At 40.5% G+C, this 19120-nt stretch overlaps 1 protein-coding gene across 1 annotated transcript in view; it reads right to left on the reverse strand.

Annotated features, from left to right (window-relative positions):
• The window catches only part of SMOC2 (SPARC related modular calcium binding 2), a 219435-nt gene that overhangs the window by 105750 nt on the left and 94565 nt on the right, over positions 1-19120 (reverse strand). The window contains exons 3-4 of the mRNA XM_063443436.1: positions 13219-13325; positions 11357-11456 (exon numbers count right to left, since the gene is read on the reverse strand). Of these exons, the coding sequence (XP_063299506.1) occupies positions 11357-11456; positions 13219-13325 (207 nt within the window). The remainder of the gene's footprint in view (positions 1-11356; positions 11457-13218; positions 13326-19120) is intronic.

The raw sequence follows: 19120 nt of genomic DNA on the forward strand, positions 1-19120 counted from the left end.
GAGTATGTGGAAGGGTAACTGAAAGGTGAATGTAACTAAATGGTGGCCGTTTTTTGAGAAGCAGCAATGTTTATATTGCAGGACTAAGACAGCCTCTATAGGCACTTTCGGGAGTTTACCGGACTCTAGGTCGCCTAAATGATGCTGAACAACCTCACACTCTGCATGAGGATAACCCACGGCAGTAGAATACCCATAGGAAAGCATTGAGTCAATGCTTTCCTATGGGGAGGCTCTAATGCGCTCACCGCACTTGCCGCACATGTGCAATAGGTCCCCCAGTCGGATGACATTGGAGAAGGTGGAGCACCAATAAGGTATTCCTAACACTATAGATCCCTTTACATATTCCTACAACAGTCCTTACCACGTTCCACATCCTCTTTAACATAAAAATAGACTTGTTTTAGATAACAGACAGAGATTTGTAACACAAACACAGCCAAATTAAAGAGGATACAACTAAGAAAATGCTTAGTCTTAAGAACATGTATTGTGGTATAGCACTCTTTGTCAATGCCATGGGGTCTAATGAGTCTTTTAAAAATGTCTTCCTGAGTTTTATGTAAATTTCAAAAGTAAAAAAAAATCCAGGTCTGATGATCTTTTGGTTGCCCTTAAGTTCCCTGAAATGTATTCACACTAAGGAGAAACAGATTACCTTTAATTGGGGGAAGTGTGAATTAATTGCCACCTGTGTGGGATTTGTATTCCCATAAAGGCACACCCCTAACTCACTGAGCTTGCTCACATTGCTTAAAAGCAGACTCTATTAAGTAGACTCTTTCAAGTAGGAGTTAGACAACTAGGAGTTAAAACTAACAAGGGGTTAAACTAACAAGGTATTTGTTTCACTGTCCTGTATCTGGGGAAATGAGTGTTAGCAAGAGTGGTGGTTTTACTCAGTGCACATCTTGTTGCATGTTTGCATGCCTGGATGTACCCGTCCAGGATCCATACCTCTGTGATGGTTGTGTGCGAGTGGGTTTTCTGGAAGCTCAGACTGGAGATCTCGAGAAGCAAATTGCAACATTGAGGGAGAACAACAATCTTGGGAGGAGTCTGCTCAGTGAGCTCAGTGGGGACAGGTAGTGGAGAGGGAGGAGATAAGCTAGATGGGGAACAAGTACGTAGCTGGGTGAGAGTGGGGTGAGGAAGAAGGGCGGGAGGGAAGAGGAAAGGGCTAGCTAGTCCTGATTTAGTGCAACCTAGCAGATTTGCCCATTTGAGTGAAGATGTTGGGAGCATCAACTCAGGAGTAGCTGTATTAGAGGAAGCTGTTACTTCTAACAGCCGAGGGAACAGACCCTCTAGTACGGGTAGGGATGAAAATGTAAGGAAGGCTAGACAGGTTGTGGTGGTAGGGGACTCTATCATTAGGAGAGTAGATAGGGGGCATTCTGCCGCTCTGATCGGCTCAACCGGACAGTTTGCTGTCTCCCGGGTGCTTGGGTCCGGCATGTTGCTGACAGAGTGGATGGATTATTGGGAGGGGCTGGGGATGACCCAGCGGTCATGGTCCATGTCGCTACCAATGACATAGTAAGAGGAAGATGGAAGGTCCTAAAGAATTAGGTAGCAAACTTAAGAAAAGGACCTCCAAGGTGGTATTCTCTGAGATATTACCTGTGCCACGCGCTACAGTGGAAAGGCAGTGGGGTAATTTTAAATATCCTTACGGCAGCAAAAATAGCCCTAGCAGGCAACTGGAAGCAGAAAGCTATTCCTTCAGATGAGGCAGTATATGCTAAAATGAACAAGATTAGCTCATATGAAAAAATGGCCAGTGAAGTTAATGGATGTCTCGACAAGTATAAAAAAGAATGGTACAGTTGGATAAAAAACGACTGAACTATGCTCTTTATATAGATATAGAGGGATTAAATAGAGTACATAAAGGTAATGGGTGACTAACCAGGGTTGGGCGGGGGGAATGGTGGTGAGGGTTTTTTTTTTTTTTTTTTTTTTGTGTTTGTTTGTTTGTTTGTTTGTTTTTTCTTGGATGTTGTTTAGTTAAGGAAATTAAAAAAATGTAAATTAATTGGTAATTGATACTGCAACAAATTAAAGGGAGTATATTACAATTGTAAGATAGATGAGAAAAAGATAAACCAGAAAGAAGGCATTCATTTTTCTCTTCTTTTCTTCTTTTTTTTTTATAATAGGAATATAAGATGAATATAAATGATTACAATGTTAATGAACAATACTAAGGCAATGTTATAATGTAATGATTACAATATTAATGAATGATATAAAAGGCAGTGTTATAATACAATGGGGAAAATGTGCTATTCAACTGTGTTGTACTGCGTGTTAATACTCTTTTTGGAATTAATAAAAACTATAATTGGAAAGGAAAGGCAGTGGGAGATTAGAGAGGTCAATGCGGGGCTGAAGTCTTGGTTCAGGAAGGAGGGTTAGGGGTTTTTAGAGCACTGGGCCGAATTTAAGCTTGGGTACAACCTTTATAGTAGTGATGGGTTGCACCTCAATGGGAGAGGGTCTGCAATGCTGGGGGAAAGGATGGCTAAAAGGTGGGAGGATATTTTAAACTAGTAGTGGGGGGGGGGGGGGTCATAGCAATCTACAAAATGGAGATAGGACAGAAAGGAGATGGGCTTTAGCTCAGTATAAGGGGGGTGGAGATGAGGGGAGGAGCAAGCTCAGAACAGAGAAGGTATGTAATGTTGATAATTCACAAAACGTACAAGTGACTCATGATATTAAATGTATGCTTACTAATGCAAGGAGCCTAAATAACAAAATGGGAGAACTAGAGGCAATATCATACACTAAACAATATGGCATAATAGGCATAATTGCAAAGAAATGACCAGTCTATAATTTTAATGGTAGGTGTATTTTAACTGTGAGAGACAGATGGGCATTCCAGCATGACAATGACCCAAAACACACAGCCAAGGCAACAAAGGAGTGGGTCAAGAAGAAGCACATTAAGGTCCTGGAGTGGCCAGTCTCCAGACCTTAATCCCATAGAAAATCTGTGGGGGGAGCTAAGGGTTCGAATTGTCAAACCGACAAAACCTTAATGACTTGGAGAGGATCTGCAAAAAGGAGTGGGACAAAATCCCTCCTGGTGGCCAACTACAAGAATTATCTGTCAACAAGGGTTTTCCCACCAAGTACTAAGTCAAAGGACTCAAATACTTATTTCACTCCTTGATATGCAAATCAATTTATAACTTTTTTGACATGCATTTTTCAGGATTTTTTAAATTTATTTTATTCTATCTCTCAATGGAAAAATACACCTAACATTAAATTTATAGACTGATCATTTCTTTGTCAGTGGGCAAACATTAAAATCAGCATGGGATCAAATATATTTGTATATTAGTTTGTTATGGTGCCTTAAGGTGACTAAACTGTCCCGTTAAGGATTGCTAAACTCTCTAGCTTTCCGAAGGCTCTTATTTGAAATTATAGAACTCGTACATTTCACAAGGTTATATGCAGTTTTGACTGGCAGTGAAAATAAATAAACAAAGATGCAACACACTGTCAATTCATACCTTACTAGTATCTCTATGTCTCCCTATGCTATGTCCCATTTGATTTCATTAGGGTTTCAGGACACATTTTGTTAGGCAGAAGCAATTTAGCACTTAGTGTGTTGCTGAAGACAATTGTTACAAAGGACACTAGAGATTCTCCTCCATGAAAATGACAAGTTAAAACTATGTAAATTAGAGATAACTGTGAAATGGCAATTCTTCCAAATGTTTGCATTAGGGGTTTTTTCTTGAGTAAACTTGGTTAAAACATAGAAAGCAAAAGTGAATTAAGAATTAGATCATTTCAGAAAACATCTAATGTTAGTAGTATTTTTATCTTCTTTTCATATAAAAGTTTGACCTAATAATTATGGATTGTGGCAGAGTTTAATGTCAGATTTTTTTATTGCAGAAATATACACTTTGGGACTATGTACCAGTATAAGATTTAATAAAGTTTAGGAAAAATATGTATTGTTTAGAACTAAAAGCAAAAGTTGTTGGAAGAACCTAAGGAGCTAGTACAAGTACAGAACTACTAACGGTGGTATATGCCTCTGTCCCCAGGGCTCAGAACCTCTCACTCTATATATATTTGGATGGCGTTGTACAAATAATTCAACATAGCTGCAGCAGAGGGTTTAGGCTTTGAGAGTGCTGAGAGAGCCACATTGTTTCACCCCTCTTGAAAAACAGAATAAGAAAAACCAAAAAGACCACGCAGAAGCATCTTGCACCACAACCACAAAACTAAGCTGCAGGGGTTATGAAGCTTAGAGTGGTGGTTATGGTAATTTAAATGACTGCGGATAGACAAACCATTTTGCCAAACAGACCTAGAAAACAGAAGGCAGGTAGAATGAGTGATTAGACAAGACTGTAGAGCAAAAGAAAGTTCATCAAAAAGTAGAAACATAACACATGCAACAGCGAGTGTTGAGCTATTGCCCGCAAACTAAGTACATGATGTAATCGAGTAACAGATAAAGCTTTAGACCTTTTATGTCTCTAATTCTGGATCATTGATTCATGAAAGCTAGAAGAGCTGAAGTTTATCTACTTTGCAGAAATGTTTCCTGTAAAGATTAAGATATTCCATGATAAACACAGTAGTTTTTTGTCTTGATTTTTCACACCTCTATCCCTCTCGTAGATGTAATATATAATTCTCTGGTCTCTATCCAATACTTTTCTGTCTGACTGCTCTCCTTATAGTCTACATTGTTATTGTCAGAAATTGATCTTGGCTGTTGGACATTTGGGCTTCGGGGTGTTCTATTATTAGGACAATGTTATTATGCAAGTATCTGCTTTTTCCTACCACAAAACATAAATGTGTTTTATATATTAAAGGGACACTATAGTCACCTGAACAACTTTAGCTCAATGAAGCAGTTTTGGTGTATAGAACATGACCCTGCAGCCTCACTGCTCAATCCTCTGCCATTTAGGAGTTAAATCCCTTTGTTTATGAACCCTAGTCACACCTCCCTCCATGTGACTTGCACAGCCTTCCATAAACACTTCCTGTAAAGAGAGCTCTATTTAGGATTTCTTTAGTACAAATTCTGTTTAATTAAGATTTTCTTATCCCCTGCTATGTTAATAGCTTGCTAGACCCTGCAAGAGCCTCCTGTATGTGATTAAAGTTCAATTTAGAGATTGAGATACAATTATTTAAGGTAAATTACATCTGTTTGAAAGTGAAACCATTTTTTTTTCATGCAGGCTCTGTCAATCATTGCCAGGGGAGGTGTGGCTAGGGCTGCATAAACAGAAACAAAGTGATTTAACTCCTAAATGACAGTGAATTGAGCAGCGAAATTGCAGGGGAATGATCTATACACTAAAACTGCTTTATTTAGCTAAAGTAATTTAGGTGACTATAGTGTTCCTTTAAGTCAGTCTGATTTTAGGCAGATAGCTGAATCATCTGGTTACTTTAAAAATAGTCTGGGAACACTGCCAGCTCCAACTGTAAATATTTTGCAATCATTTAGTAACTATAAGGGTCATAAAGTGCTTTTAAGCAGATAGCCACAATACCCTACAATTTCAGTATTATAGATAGGATAGTGGAAACACAAATTAGACTATTTTAAGTGATGACAACCATATAGTATGTGCTTCTTAATAACACTTGAGTTAAGTTTCCATACACATTGCTTTTTAGATAATTTTCAACAGATGCGAATGATACTTGCCACTTACTTTGTTAGAGGGTTAATTAGGCATAAAGATTACAGACATTTGTCATTTAAACTTTACATATAAAAATATAAAAGAAACACACTAATTATCAGAATTGGAGAATTTAGTTTTTCAATATCTTTAGGTTTACTAGAATTCTCTTTTCTTTTTGTTAACTTCAGTCTTCAAACATTAAAGTGGCACTGTCATCTCATAGACCTCAATGCTGTACTCTTGCGCATGTATGAGAGCACTGCAGTGATGTTGGCTGCAGCCAGAAGTAAATGGCCACGCAAGCCAGGGACAGGTTCAGGTAAGCAAATCTCACCTTTATCTTACCCTGCGCACTTGACCACCAGTGATGATGTCACCGCCGGGGGTCTTTGTGAATTCTGCAAAGTCCCCAAATGATGACAGTGTCTCTAGTTCAATGGCATTTCTAGATGTCTAAAATGATGTCAACTAAGTGAATATGTAGATGCACACTGTTGTAAAGCTACTAGAAATATATATTTTATGTTACATTGGAGGATAACAAAGTAAAAACTATCATGGTTGGCCACTAAAATGAGAATTCAAAGTGAATGCAATGTGAATTTCTATAAATTCATCTATGCTTTCATTTTGACTACTTTGGCCTTAAATTTTATATTCCCCAGAGACAAGACCGGTCACCACGCCTGATGGCCATTGTAGAGTCTCTTGGGGCATGCCATCATTCCACCACTATAATCCTCTTCATGCATTAGTGGTAACGTATACCTTTATACTGCCTTCATTTAGAATTATACTTCAGTAACGTTTCTCTTAAATATGTCTATTTATTAAGTATAATATTGAGATAATTAAGAACAGCTTCTATTAAAGTTTAAAGCAGAATAAGTGAAACCCTTACCCTTTTACTGCTGAAAATTTAAGAAAAGTAACTTAGTTGGTAATTGTATCTTACAGACCTTTGATAGCTTTAATTATCTCCATTCCTGCTGATAAAATGTCTGGGAAATTATATAAATAGCCAAACTTTAAATTCCAAGAATATTAGAATTAGCATCAATGTAGAAGTATCTATACACATCACAATGGTTGTGGATACTTACAAAAATTTATTTTAATCTGATATGTATTGTATTTTCTAAATAAGGGTGTGGATATCAGACTTCAATAGTAAACCTAGATCTAATAATAGTATTTTGATCGCACAGTCTGTATTATCCCGTACGGACGTCCTGGTTTCTTGGGTTTGTAATATTGTTTTAGTTCTTTTAGTTCATGCTTTTCAATGTTTGGCCATAATATATAAGGGTAAACCTCTTGTTTACCACTGCCTCTGACTGTGTAACTATACTAATATATTGCTTAAGGAATGAATAATACTAGATTATAATTGATGTAATGGTAAAATTAAGATTGTGATTTGATTATATGCCATACTTGGTCTTTTATATTCTATAATATAAACTTTTATGCGTATTAATATCTACATAAGGTCAACAAATTCAGATAACTATTAAAATATCTATTTTCAGATCCATTAGGGTTTATGTGCATTAGTTGGTTTTGTATTCCAAATCATTAAACCCATAATATCTCACATAAAATATTGTTGTAAATCTTATAAATGAAGTAACAGTATAATGTTTAGATAATTTTATATAATGCATGAAATGTGATACAGATTTAGAAAAAAAGAAATATGTGGTGGTTCACATCAAAATCACGCTAGGTTTATTTGCTAAAACTATATTTTAGGGAACTTTAATACTCACAATTTTTTTTCATATAAACAATTTCTCAAAATCATTACTATGATGTTTATCCAGCAAAGATCATGTAACTATCTTCCACAATAGCAACTGTTGAGTGAGAAAAAAAAACAAAAAGGGGGCGGGGCCTAACCGCAGAGCAGAGAGGACGTTTGCCTCAGGAGCTCCTGCATCAAGCATCATATAAAACAGATTTTTATGGTTAATACGGTGACTAATCGTAACACCAAAGCCAGCAAACGAGAGGGGACACCGAGAGGAGCACAATGACACCATCCAAGCGACGATACCCACTCAACAAGTGTCAGAGGCCTACTCACATGGCGGACTTGGGAGGGACGGCCGCTCTCCCAGCGCCACAATTTGCTGTCTCAGAGCACATGGGCCCTCGTTCCCCCCCCTCTGGACCGGCGGGGGTTATCCCGGTCTACCCACCCACAGAGTGCACCTACCCTCTGGATACTCTTGGGCACAAAACCTACCGACAAAAACCACAAGGCCCAGCCAAGATGGCCGGGGGAAGTACAGCCCACTTAGAGCAACAGACGGCTAGTGAATGGGAAACAGTCTTTCAAGCGAAATTTGATGCCATATGCCAACGGTTTTGGGAGCGTCTAGAAGAGAGGAAAAATCCTGCTCCAACAGTCAAAACGGCATCTCAACAACCGGCACCCTCACACATCCAACCGGGTCACTCGGACGCACCCTCCACGTCGCAGGTACCGGCAAACGCTGGGGAAGCTGAAAGGTGGAGACCTAACTTACCACCGGGTCACCCACAGACGTGGCTCATGCAGGTACATGCAAGCAGGGAGCTCAGAGGGCAACCCTATGCGGCAATGCAGCGGTCACTAAGAGGCAAAAGTGTCCCAAAGCCGGCGAGATGGGCTCTTGCAGCAGCTTCACGAGCACGCCCGGAAAAATCTGCCATAACCCAACAGAGACACCCACGGAGAAAACGAACAAAGCGCAAACGGCGAATCAGGGGCTTCAAGAAACCTCCAAACCCTAGCACTACCGGACCCAACACTAAAAGTCTAAAGGAGCAAGGAACACAACCACCTACCCAGATCCCAGACAGCCACAGCCCGCCACACCGATCCGGTCAGAAGATATTACATCGGTATATGCCTGAGCCATACGAGGACCAGAACCTGCCGCAGCCCAGCAAGAGGGCACAAAGGGACACCTTACCGAGCTAAAGAATGGACTATCTGTTCCAGCACACTAGCGGCATCGGGTGAAGGACGGCAGCAGAGAGGACTCTTAACTGCAGCAGAGCTCAGTTGGCATTCTTTATATTCATTTTTCAGTCATTTATTTGCTTTTCCCTATTTTTGTCTCAACACTGCAGTCTTACAGCATATGCATGGCCAGTCAGTAATTAGCTCACTGTTTATTTGTTTTAATATTGCATTGCTCAATACTTGCTATTGGTTTTTATTTAATTTCATCATGCAGTGAACTCATAAGCAAAATGCATCACACTATTATGCCTCAGGCTGTTGTAATTAGGGCATAGGCAGCAGGGTTGGTGCATTACTGTTGTATTAACTCCCGGTTCACCAGGGTACGCGGGGTCTGGGCCTGTTTTTATTATGCTTATCCTGTATCCTGTGTGCACAGTATATTCGTATGCCCTATCACGTTTATACGGCCTCCTACCACGGCATAGCGTGTTTCATACACGATGATTCAGATTAGGAAAACGCTAACCACCCTCACACAAACACTAGCCCCGCTGTGTGTTAAATTACTCTACTATAACCATGACACAATTGTATAACATATGTGCGTCTGGGCTAGTACCTTAAACATTGAGCTACGTGCTCTTGTAGATACGTAAAAGGTTTGGCAGTAGCTACTCGATAGGCCTGCTTCAGATTCACCACGTCTATGTGTTACTGAAAATGTGTCTTAAGACTAGTATGATAAGTGGTGCCTTAAACGGAGGTTAACGAAATCTCACGAGTCAATAAGCTACCAGTCAGACTGTAACTACTGCAAAAGATTTACTGCATATTTGCCCTGCACCCATTGCTAATACTGTGCATCCCACTGTTGGGCTAGATTACTTTTGATTACTCTTGTTTACCTTGCTTTTATTTAGTTTCCACAGGCCATGGCATATACCTGTACATACGTATTCACGTTGAAAGCTACTGCAAACATACGACTACCTGCTAATGTAATACCCGTTCTTGTTTTATGCTCAGTTTACGTTAAACGACTTACAAATTAATATAAAAAATGAGGCATTGATAACATGGAAATGTAACTAACGATGTTATTGCTATCTTAACCCTACTCTGTGAAAACCCTTACATCTCCCATTCTTTATTTCTGTACCCTTCACTCGTGCCTTAATAAAAGAAAGATTGACAGAAAAAAAAAAAAACTTTTTCCTAAAGACAAATTCAACTACCGTAGCTTTAATTTAACAGATTTTTTTTTTTTTTATTACAAATGCACGGATTACAGATCATGATGTCCCAGAGAATTCTAATGAAAATGCCTACTGGAAGCATTAAGCTGTTGGTGGGAAGACAAGTACAAATATGTATGGGAAGGAAAAATTATCACTTCTGTACTGTGTTAAGCAGAGAATCTTGTTTGCTCCTAAATGGTAAGATGGGTTAAAAAAAAGCTCTCCAGCACAATCCCATGTTGAGTATGGGGGTTATCCAGTCTCTTTGGCAAAAACAGTGGGCATACCTTTAAAATTCAGGCGACAACCAGTCCCCCTAAAGTAATAACCTAGAAGTGCATTGCCTTCCAAAAAGTCTAAAAAAAGACAAGTTAAGACACTTGACAACCAGGACTGGGGTAACTCTCTGTCAAAAACAACTGGAGACATAATTCCATGCAAGACTTATTATTATTATTATTACTAGTAGTAGTAGTAGTAGTATTTATATAGCACCAACTTATTCTGCAGCACTTTACAATATTATGAAAGGGGGAAATTTAAAGGAGCACTCCACTTACCACATGAGGAAAAAAAAGAAATCACTGTTTACTAGATATACCCCCAATGAATACATGCATGAATTTTCATGCATGTATTTATTGAGGGTATATCTTAAAAGAGCTTGCAAAGGCTGCAGTTTTTATGAATTGCAGTCTTAGCAAGCCTTCCCCTTTTTTCCTGGAAGAGACTTGCGCACACGCGCACACAAAGTTAATGTGCGCGTGCCTATTCATGAACACAGGCGCACAGATACGAGTGAGCGCAGCGGCTTGAGCGCTTGAAAACATCTTTTCTGAGGTCTGAAACTGAGGAACTTGTGAGTGGGGAGGCAGGCACACTCAAGTAGAGCAGGCCTGCCACTTCCTTTAGCTCAGGGGAGCTAACGGAAGGAGTCTGCAAACCTCCCTGGCTGTTTGACAGCCAGGGGGGTGTTCCCTAGCAAATTTCTAAAAGTGTTGATTTCTCATATAAATCAGCATTTTTATAAACTGGGGTTAAACTAGTCTACTCCTCACCCATAAAGCACTTTAGCAAGCTGAAGTGCTTTTGGGGTATGGAGTGGTCTTTTAACAATAAATTACAAATGTAAATTACAGAAACAATTGTTTTTGTTACAGAAACAATAGGTATATGTATATATACCTTAACATGATAAGAAAATACACTTCATTTACACAAAGCACATCAAATCCAACACATTTATTATTTGTGCAATCTGAAATAATGCACATTTTATAATTAAATTATCACAATAGCATATGGTTACATAAATAGTAATACATATATTGAATACACATTATTTTTTCTAAACTCAAATTAAGAGTATTTTCATTTAAAATATTACAGTCCAAGTAAATAAGTATAATAAGTTAAAAATCTCTTCAATAACAAACAAAACAATCATCACATCTCACCTGGACACTGAGGGGTTTTGTGTGCTACGGCGGTTCCACTCAGTGGGCGTCCATTGGAAGACACACACCAGCAGTACCCTGTGTAGCTGTGACACTGGACCTGCATATACCAACAAGAATAAAGTATAAGTTTCATGGTGATTCATGACTTATAAACAGTAATCATATTTTCAATTCTCTGGATTAAAGAATAATCTTGAGTGCTTTAATGTATAAATGTTTTAAAATAATCCTAAACAAAATTCTCTGTATAGGAAGGTAAATGCAGAAATGAATATGTTATCTGTTTTTTACTGTTGTGTGATTACTGTATTTTGTGCCATTAACCAACTCTCACTCTGTGTTGTTATTAGAAAGCATATGGCTGGCCTCCCAACACTCCCATTTTCGCTGGGACAGTCCCAATTTCTGGGTTCTATCTTGTAGTTGCATGGTGTAACGTATCTGGGGACACTACTGGAGTGACTGCTGAGGGATGACCAGACAACCTGTCAGACATAGGTACGTATGATATGGGTTTAGAAACACGTAAAAAATGTAGGCCAAGAAAAGATTGTTGGATAAATATTCAAATTCACTCAAGTTTAACAATTTTTAACTCTGCTACTTTGGCCTTTTTCTGCAAGTTGGCTCTAGTGTTGGCTCATTGTAGCTCACCATTTACTGCCAAGATCCCTTATTTACTTTTATACTTCCCCACTATTAAGGGAAACTGTCATCATGCTTTATTGTATATATATTTGTTGATTATATATAATATATATATATTATATATATATATATAATGAAGAAAAATACCGGCACTCTAGGTCTTCCAATGATTGTAGTTTAATTTTCAATCCAATGTCAACGTTTCAGCCCTGGTTCAGTCCTGATGAAAGCCCTGAACCAGGGCTGAAACGTTGACATTGGATTGAAAATTAAACTACAATCATTGGAAGACCTAGAGTGCCGGTATTTTTCTTCATTATATATTATTTTTTCTGCTGGGCACCAGGCCATAAAACTTTATTGTGTTGGAGTGCAAGAATTTTTTGTTTGACTATATATATATATATATATATACATACATACAAACATACAAAACATGATCATAACACGGATACTTGGGAAAGCCTCACATCATAACCCTGCTCCCTTTATTCCTCACAGAGCGGCTGGCGCAGCGGCCGCTTAGTGATGAGGCTAGGCTGAGAGGGGCGGCAAACTCAGGGACTGCACCAGACGGCAAAAGCTATAGCTACACCACTGACAGATATATGTGTTTTATTGCAGTAAAAGCTAAGTGTATTATGACATTCACAGTTAAAATGTCATGCAGAACTCGGAAAATAACATTTCCGAATTTCTCAAACCTTTTTAGATTTTATTCATATTACATTATGTTTCATATATACATGTTTGATGTAAAATGAAAGCCCTGTTTCGTCTGAACAAAATGATATATAATAAGTGTGGGTGCACTTAATATGAAAAAAAAGTAAATTGTGGTTAAACAGACATTTAGCTCAAATTCTAACATTTGTTTTGGTCAGAACTTGTACAATTGTCTCCGTCCTTAAGGGGTAAAAAAAAAAAAAGCTGTTTTGTTGGAGGGAGGCTCTTAACAATGACTACTGCTACATCCTTAGTTCTACTGGATAAAACATGCCTGGCAATAACTCTCCCCTCAAAGTTCCCTATTAGTATGCCAGTGGCATACATGAGTGGCAAAATGAATCTTTGCTAATGAGTTGAAAACATTAAAGCTTCATTTGATATATTTTCCAAAATATTTACAATCATTCTACTAATGAAACTAAGCTGGCTGTTGGTGAAATAAGTTGGCATAATAATACCAAATAAATTTAAATATGGCTCACCTGGTTGTACGTGCCATCATCATTGCACTCCGGAATGAACACTTGTTGAAATTCTTTACGAGCTTGTTCTTGAGTATATTTTCTCTCAGCCACACATCTAGAAACATCTAGAAATAAACCATTTGTAAGTGATTACCTTGCAGCGTTGTATTGAACAATTATTTTACCTAACTTTATTTTTTAAATATTTATATAAAGCATGGCTTTGTATTGCATAGCAATGTGTTAGAATAATGATAATCCTATCAGTTAGGAACATCAGAATACTGAATACAGTTTGGTTTTCTGTTTTTTCTTTGTACGTTTTATCAATGTATACCTTAACATGAAGAAACCAAACAAAAGAAAATTTGCAGATTACCAATCAGTGTATTTTATTATTAATATGCAAAATAAAATGACCCTTATAATTCACCAATCATAAAAAAGGATATGTGGCACTGTATATAAATAGATGGAATTGTGCAACTATCCACATTTCTGTGATGCTGTAGTATACACATTAGGACCGGCCTTTGGGGGGGGTGAGCTGTGCGGCCGCACATTGTACCAGGGGCGCCGGAAAGTCAACACAGCTCGCACATGCGTGAACACTAGGGCTTCCCTTGCTCCCTCTGTGGCAATTCTCAAGAGATTATTATGGAGGAGAGTCAGGATTAACATTAACATTTTACAGCATTCCCTTCTTTTATGGCCTCTATGCTGCATGTAGAATCCCCTCTGAGGAGTGTCTGCACAGCACAGCCGTGCCTTCTTCTTCCCCCTGCTGCTGTGTGACACCCTGCTGGAGCTATTGGCTGCTGCAGGTCAGTACTCTATGACCTGATATATCTATTAAGTGTATCTGTTATTTTCTCTACTCTGTCAGGACTGCCAGGCTCCAACCATTGCAATCAGTGGCGTACACACAACCCATGGGGCCCCGGTGCGAAAACTGATCCAGGGCCCTCCCCCCCGCAGACTGGGGCCGCAACACATGGCGGCGGGCACCTGGTCGCAGGGCTGCGACCCGTGCGACCGCGGTATGTATGCCAGTGCATGCATAAACACATACACTTAAAGGACCACTACAGACACCCAGATCACATCAGCTCAATGGTCTGGGTGCCAGGTCTCTCTAGTTTTAACCCTGCAGCTGAAAACATAGCAGTTTCAGAGAAACTGCTATGTTTCACTGAGGGTTAATCCAGCCTCTAGTGGCTGTCTCATTGACAGCCGCTAGAGGATTTTCTGCGATTCTCACTGTGAAAATCACAGTGAGAAGACGCTGAACGTCCATAGGAAAGCATTGAGTAATGCTTTCCTATGGGCGGTTTGAATGCGCGCGTGGCTCTAGCCACGCATGTGCATTCGGAGCTGAGAGGCGGATGGGGACGGAGAGATCCCCAGCGTTAAGGGAGTCCGGCGCTGGAGAAAGGTAAGTGCTTAATACGCACACATTTACTGACAGACACACACTCAGTGACAGACGCACACAAACATGCTCAGTAACAGACACACACACTAACACACACACACTCTAACACTAACACACACACACTAACACACACTCTAACACTAACACACACACACTCACTAACACTAACACACTCACTAACACACACACTCTAACACTAACACACACACTAACACACACACTCTAACACTAACACACACACTAACACACACACTCTAACACTAACACACACACTCACTAACACTAACACACTCACTAACACACACACTCTAACACTAACACACTCACTAACACACACACTCTAACACTAACACACTCACTAACACACACACATACTAACACTAACACACACACTCACTAACACTAACACACACACACTCACTAACACACTCACTAACACTAACACACTCACTAACACACACACTCACTAACACTAACACACACACTCACTAACACTAACACACACACTCACTAACACACTCACTAACACTAACACACTCACTAACACTAACACACTCACTAACACACACACTCACTAACACTAACACACTCACTAACACTAACACACTCACTAACACACACACTCACTAACACTAACACACTCAAACGTTTTTTTTTTGTTTTGTTTTTTATTTAATCCCCCCAGCCTCCTTACCTGTGGGAGAGCTGGGGGGATTCCCTGGGGTCCAGTGGTGTTGCTGGCCCTGCTGTCACCCGGCTGGCTGGCGGGCGCGCGAGGGAGCACTGTCCCCTGGGTGCTCCCTCTTCAGCTCCCTCGCGCGCCGCGTACTGATGCCGGAGCCGGAAGATGACGTCATCTTCCGGCTCCGGTATCAGTGCGGTGCGCGAGGGAGCTGAAGAGGGAGCACCCAGGGGACAGTGCTCCCTCGCGCGCCCGCCAGCCAGCCAGGTGACAGCAGGGCCAGCCTCGGGGGGCCCGGAGGTGGCCGGCTCCTGGGCCCCCCAGCAGAAGAGGCTGGCCCTGTGGGTACATACCTGGGTCGCAGGAGCGGCCGGGCCCCCTGGGACCCTGGTATGTACGCCACTGATTGCAATCCTGTAGGATCTGCCAAACTAATGTCGCTGTAAACCACATAGTGGAAATATGCATTTTTAAACTGTTGTATTTCAGTGCCTGTGTGTGTCATTAGATGCCACTCTTAGTGTCTGTGTGACAGTATCTGTGCCAGGGTGTGTGTGTCAGTGCCTGGGTCAATGAGTTCTTGTTTCAATGTGTGTTATTAAGTACTTATGCCAGTGTGTGTGTCATTGAGTTATTGTGTCAATGTGTATTAGTGAATGATTGTGCCAGTGTGTGGCAGTGATTGCTTGTGGCAGTAAGTGTGTGTTTTAGTGAGTGCTTGCCCCATGTATTGCTCCATGTAATGAGTGCCTGTGTGTCGGTGTCAGTGAGTGCACATCAGTATTTGTGTAATTAATTGTATGCATCATTGGGTGTAAATTAGTGCATCTGACAGTGATTCTATGTTTATGTGTGTGTCAGTGAGAGTGAGTATGTGTTGGTGTGCATCCTTTTCTTAAATAGACCATTTGCTATATATAGTTGTTGTTGTTTTAACCTTTTAACCCCTTAAGGACCAAACTTCTGGAATAAAAGGGAATCATGACATGTCACACATGTCATGTGTCCTTAAGGGGTTAAAGGACAAAAAAAAAAGTTTTACTTAAAGGAACTCTATTGTCACCAAGACCACTTCATCTCAATGAAGTGGTCTGAGCGCAGTGGCCCTGTGTTTTCACTTGAAAGCACTGAGTAATGCTTTCCTATGGGCAGAACTATGGACTGGAACAGAGGGATCCAGAAGTTGGAAAAATAGATAGAACAGGAAAAAAAGAGTTGCTGGACAAACATTGGGCACAGATAAAGGTTTTCATATGATTGGTTTGACATACAGATACCCAAACTGATATGACAAAATGTCTAATAGTTCCCAAAATGGATGTGCTTTAAAACAAGACAGTTCATAACAGATTTGTGCACAAATCATTTTCACCTATGGCGAATCACATTCCTGTTAATCTACACCTGGAGTAATCGATCTGTCCAAGATTGATGTGACAGATCGATAGTGATGTCCCGAACTGTTCGCTGGCGAATAGTTCCTGACGAACATCGCTTGTTCGCGTTCGCCACGGATGGCGAACACATGCGCTGTTCGGTCCGCCCCCTATTCGTCATCATTGAGTAAACTTTGACCCTGGCCTGTACCTCACAGTCAGCAGACACATTCCAGCCATTCAGCAGCAGACCCTCCCTCCCAGACCCTTCCACCTCTTGGACAGCATCAATTTTACATTCATTGTGAAGCTGCATTCTTAGTGAGAGTAGGGACAGTGTAGCTGCTGCTGATTTGATAGGGAAATCGATAGCTAGGCTAGTGTATTCAGTGTCCACTACAGTCCTGAAGGACTCATCTGATCTCTGCTGTAAGGACAGCACCCCAAAAAGCCCTTTTTAGGGCTAGAACATCAGTCTGCTTTTTTTTTCTGTGTAATGTAATTGCAGTTGCCTGCCTGCCAGCCAGCCTGTGTGTCAGGCTCACAGCATATACTGTGCCCACTTGCCCAGTGCCACCACTCACACACTCGTGTCACAATAGCTTGCATTTAAACAAAAAAAAAACTTTTTTAATGTAGTATAATAGCAGTCAGTTTCCTTCACTAGTGTTCGTTTCAGGGCCTGCCCAGTGCCACCACTCACTCACTGGTGTCACAATAGCTTGCATTTAACAAAAAAATAACTTTTTGGACTGTCATTTAATAGCAGTCAGTTTCCTTCACTAGTGTGCGTTTCAGGGTCTGCCAGGGCACAGTGTCACACCAGTGCAACTCATATCTGGTGTAACAGTAGTGTACATTTAAAAAAAAAAAAAAAAATTGACTGTAATAGATTGATAGCAGTTAGTTGTCTGCCAGCGTGTGTGTCAGGCTCGCAGCGTATACTGTGCCCACTTGCCCAGTGCCACCACTCATATCTGGTGTCACAATAGCTTGCATTTAACAAAAAAAACTTTTTGGACTGTAATATAATAGCAGTCAGTTTCCTTCACTAGTGTGCGTTTCAGGGCCTGCCAGGGCACAGTGTCACACCAGTGCAACTCATATCTGGTGTAACAGTAGTGTACATTTAAAAAAAAAAAAAAAATTGACTGTAATAGATTGAATAGCAGTTAGTTGTCTGCCAGCGTGTGTGTCAGGCTCGCAGCGTATACTGTGCCCACTTGCCCAGTGCCACCACTCATATCTGGTGTCACAATTGCTTGCACTTAACAAAAAAAAAACTTTTTGGACTGTAATATAATAGCAGTCAGTTTCCTTCACGAGTGTGTGTTTCAGGGCCTGCCAGGGCACAGTATCAAACCAGTGCAACTCATATCTGGTGTAACAGTAGTGTACATTTAAAAAGAAAAAAATACTGTTGACTGTAATAGATTGAATAGCAGATAGTTGTCTGCCAGTAGTGATGTACCGAAGTGTCCGCCGGCGAACAGTTCCCGGCGAACTTAGCGTGTTCGCGTTCGCCGCCGCGGGCGAACACATGGGCGGTTCGATCCGCCCCCTATTCGTCATCATTGGGCAAACTTTGACCCTGTGCCTCTCGGACAGCAGACACATACCAGCCAATCAGCAGCACTCCCTCCCTTCCACACCCTCCAACCTTCCTCCCAGCATCCATTTTCGATTCATTCTGAAGCTGCATGCTTAGTGAGAGGAGGGAAAGTTTAGCTGCTGCTGATTAGATAGGGAAATTGATAGCTAGGCTAGGGTTTTCAGTGTCCACTACAATCCTGAAGGACTCATCTGATCTCTGCTGTAAGGACAGCACCCCAAAAAGCCCTTTTTAGGGCTAGAACATCAGGCTGCTTTTTTTTTTTTCTGTGTAATGTAATTGCAGGTGCCTGCCTGCCAGCTTCTGTGTGAGGTTCACAGTGGATACTGTGTCCTCTTGCCCAGTGCCACCACTCATATCTGTTTTTACAATAGCTTAAGCTTTAGATTTAAAATAAAGATTTTTTTTTCACTGTAATAGAAGAGCAGTTGCCTGCCTGCCATCTTCTGTGTCAGGCTGGATGCCTTGCCCATTTGCACAGTCAGTGCCACCACTCATATCTGTTGTGACAATAACTTAAGCTTTAGATTAAAAATAAATAATTATTTTTCACTGTAATAGAAGAGCAGTTGCCTGCCTGCCAGCTTCTGTGTCAGGCTGGATGCCTTGCCCATTTGCACAGTCAATGCCACCACTCATATCTGTTTTTACAATAGCTTAAGCTTTAGATTTAAAATAAATAAAAAAAATGTCACTGTAATAGAAGAGCAGTTGCCTGCCTGCCAGCTTCTGTGTGAGGTTCACATTGGATACTGTGCCCACTTGCCCAGTGCCACCACTCATATCTGTTTTTACAATAGGTTAAGCTTTAGATT

This window comes from Pelobates fuscus, chromosome 2 (genome assembly GCF_036172605.1).
Source record: "Pelobates fuscus isolate aPelFus1 chromosome 2, aPelFus1.pri, whole genome shotgun sequence".
NCBI lineage: Eukaryota > Metazoa > Chordata > Amphibia > Anura > Pelobatidae > Pelobates > Pelobates fuscus.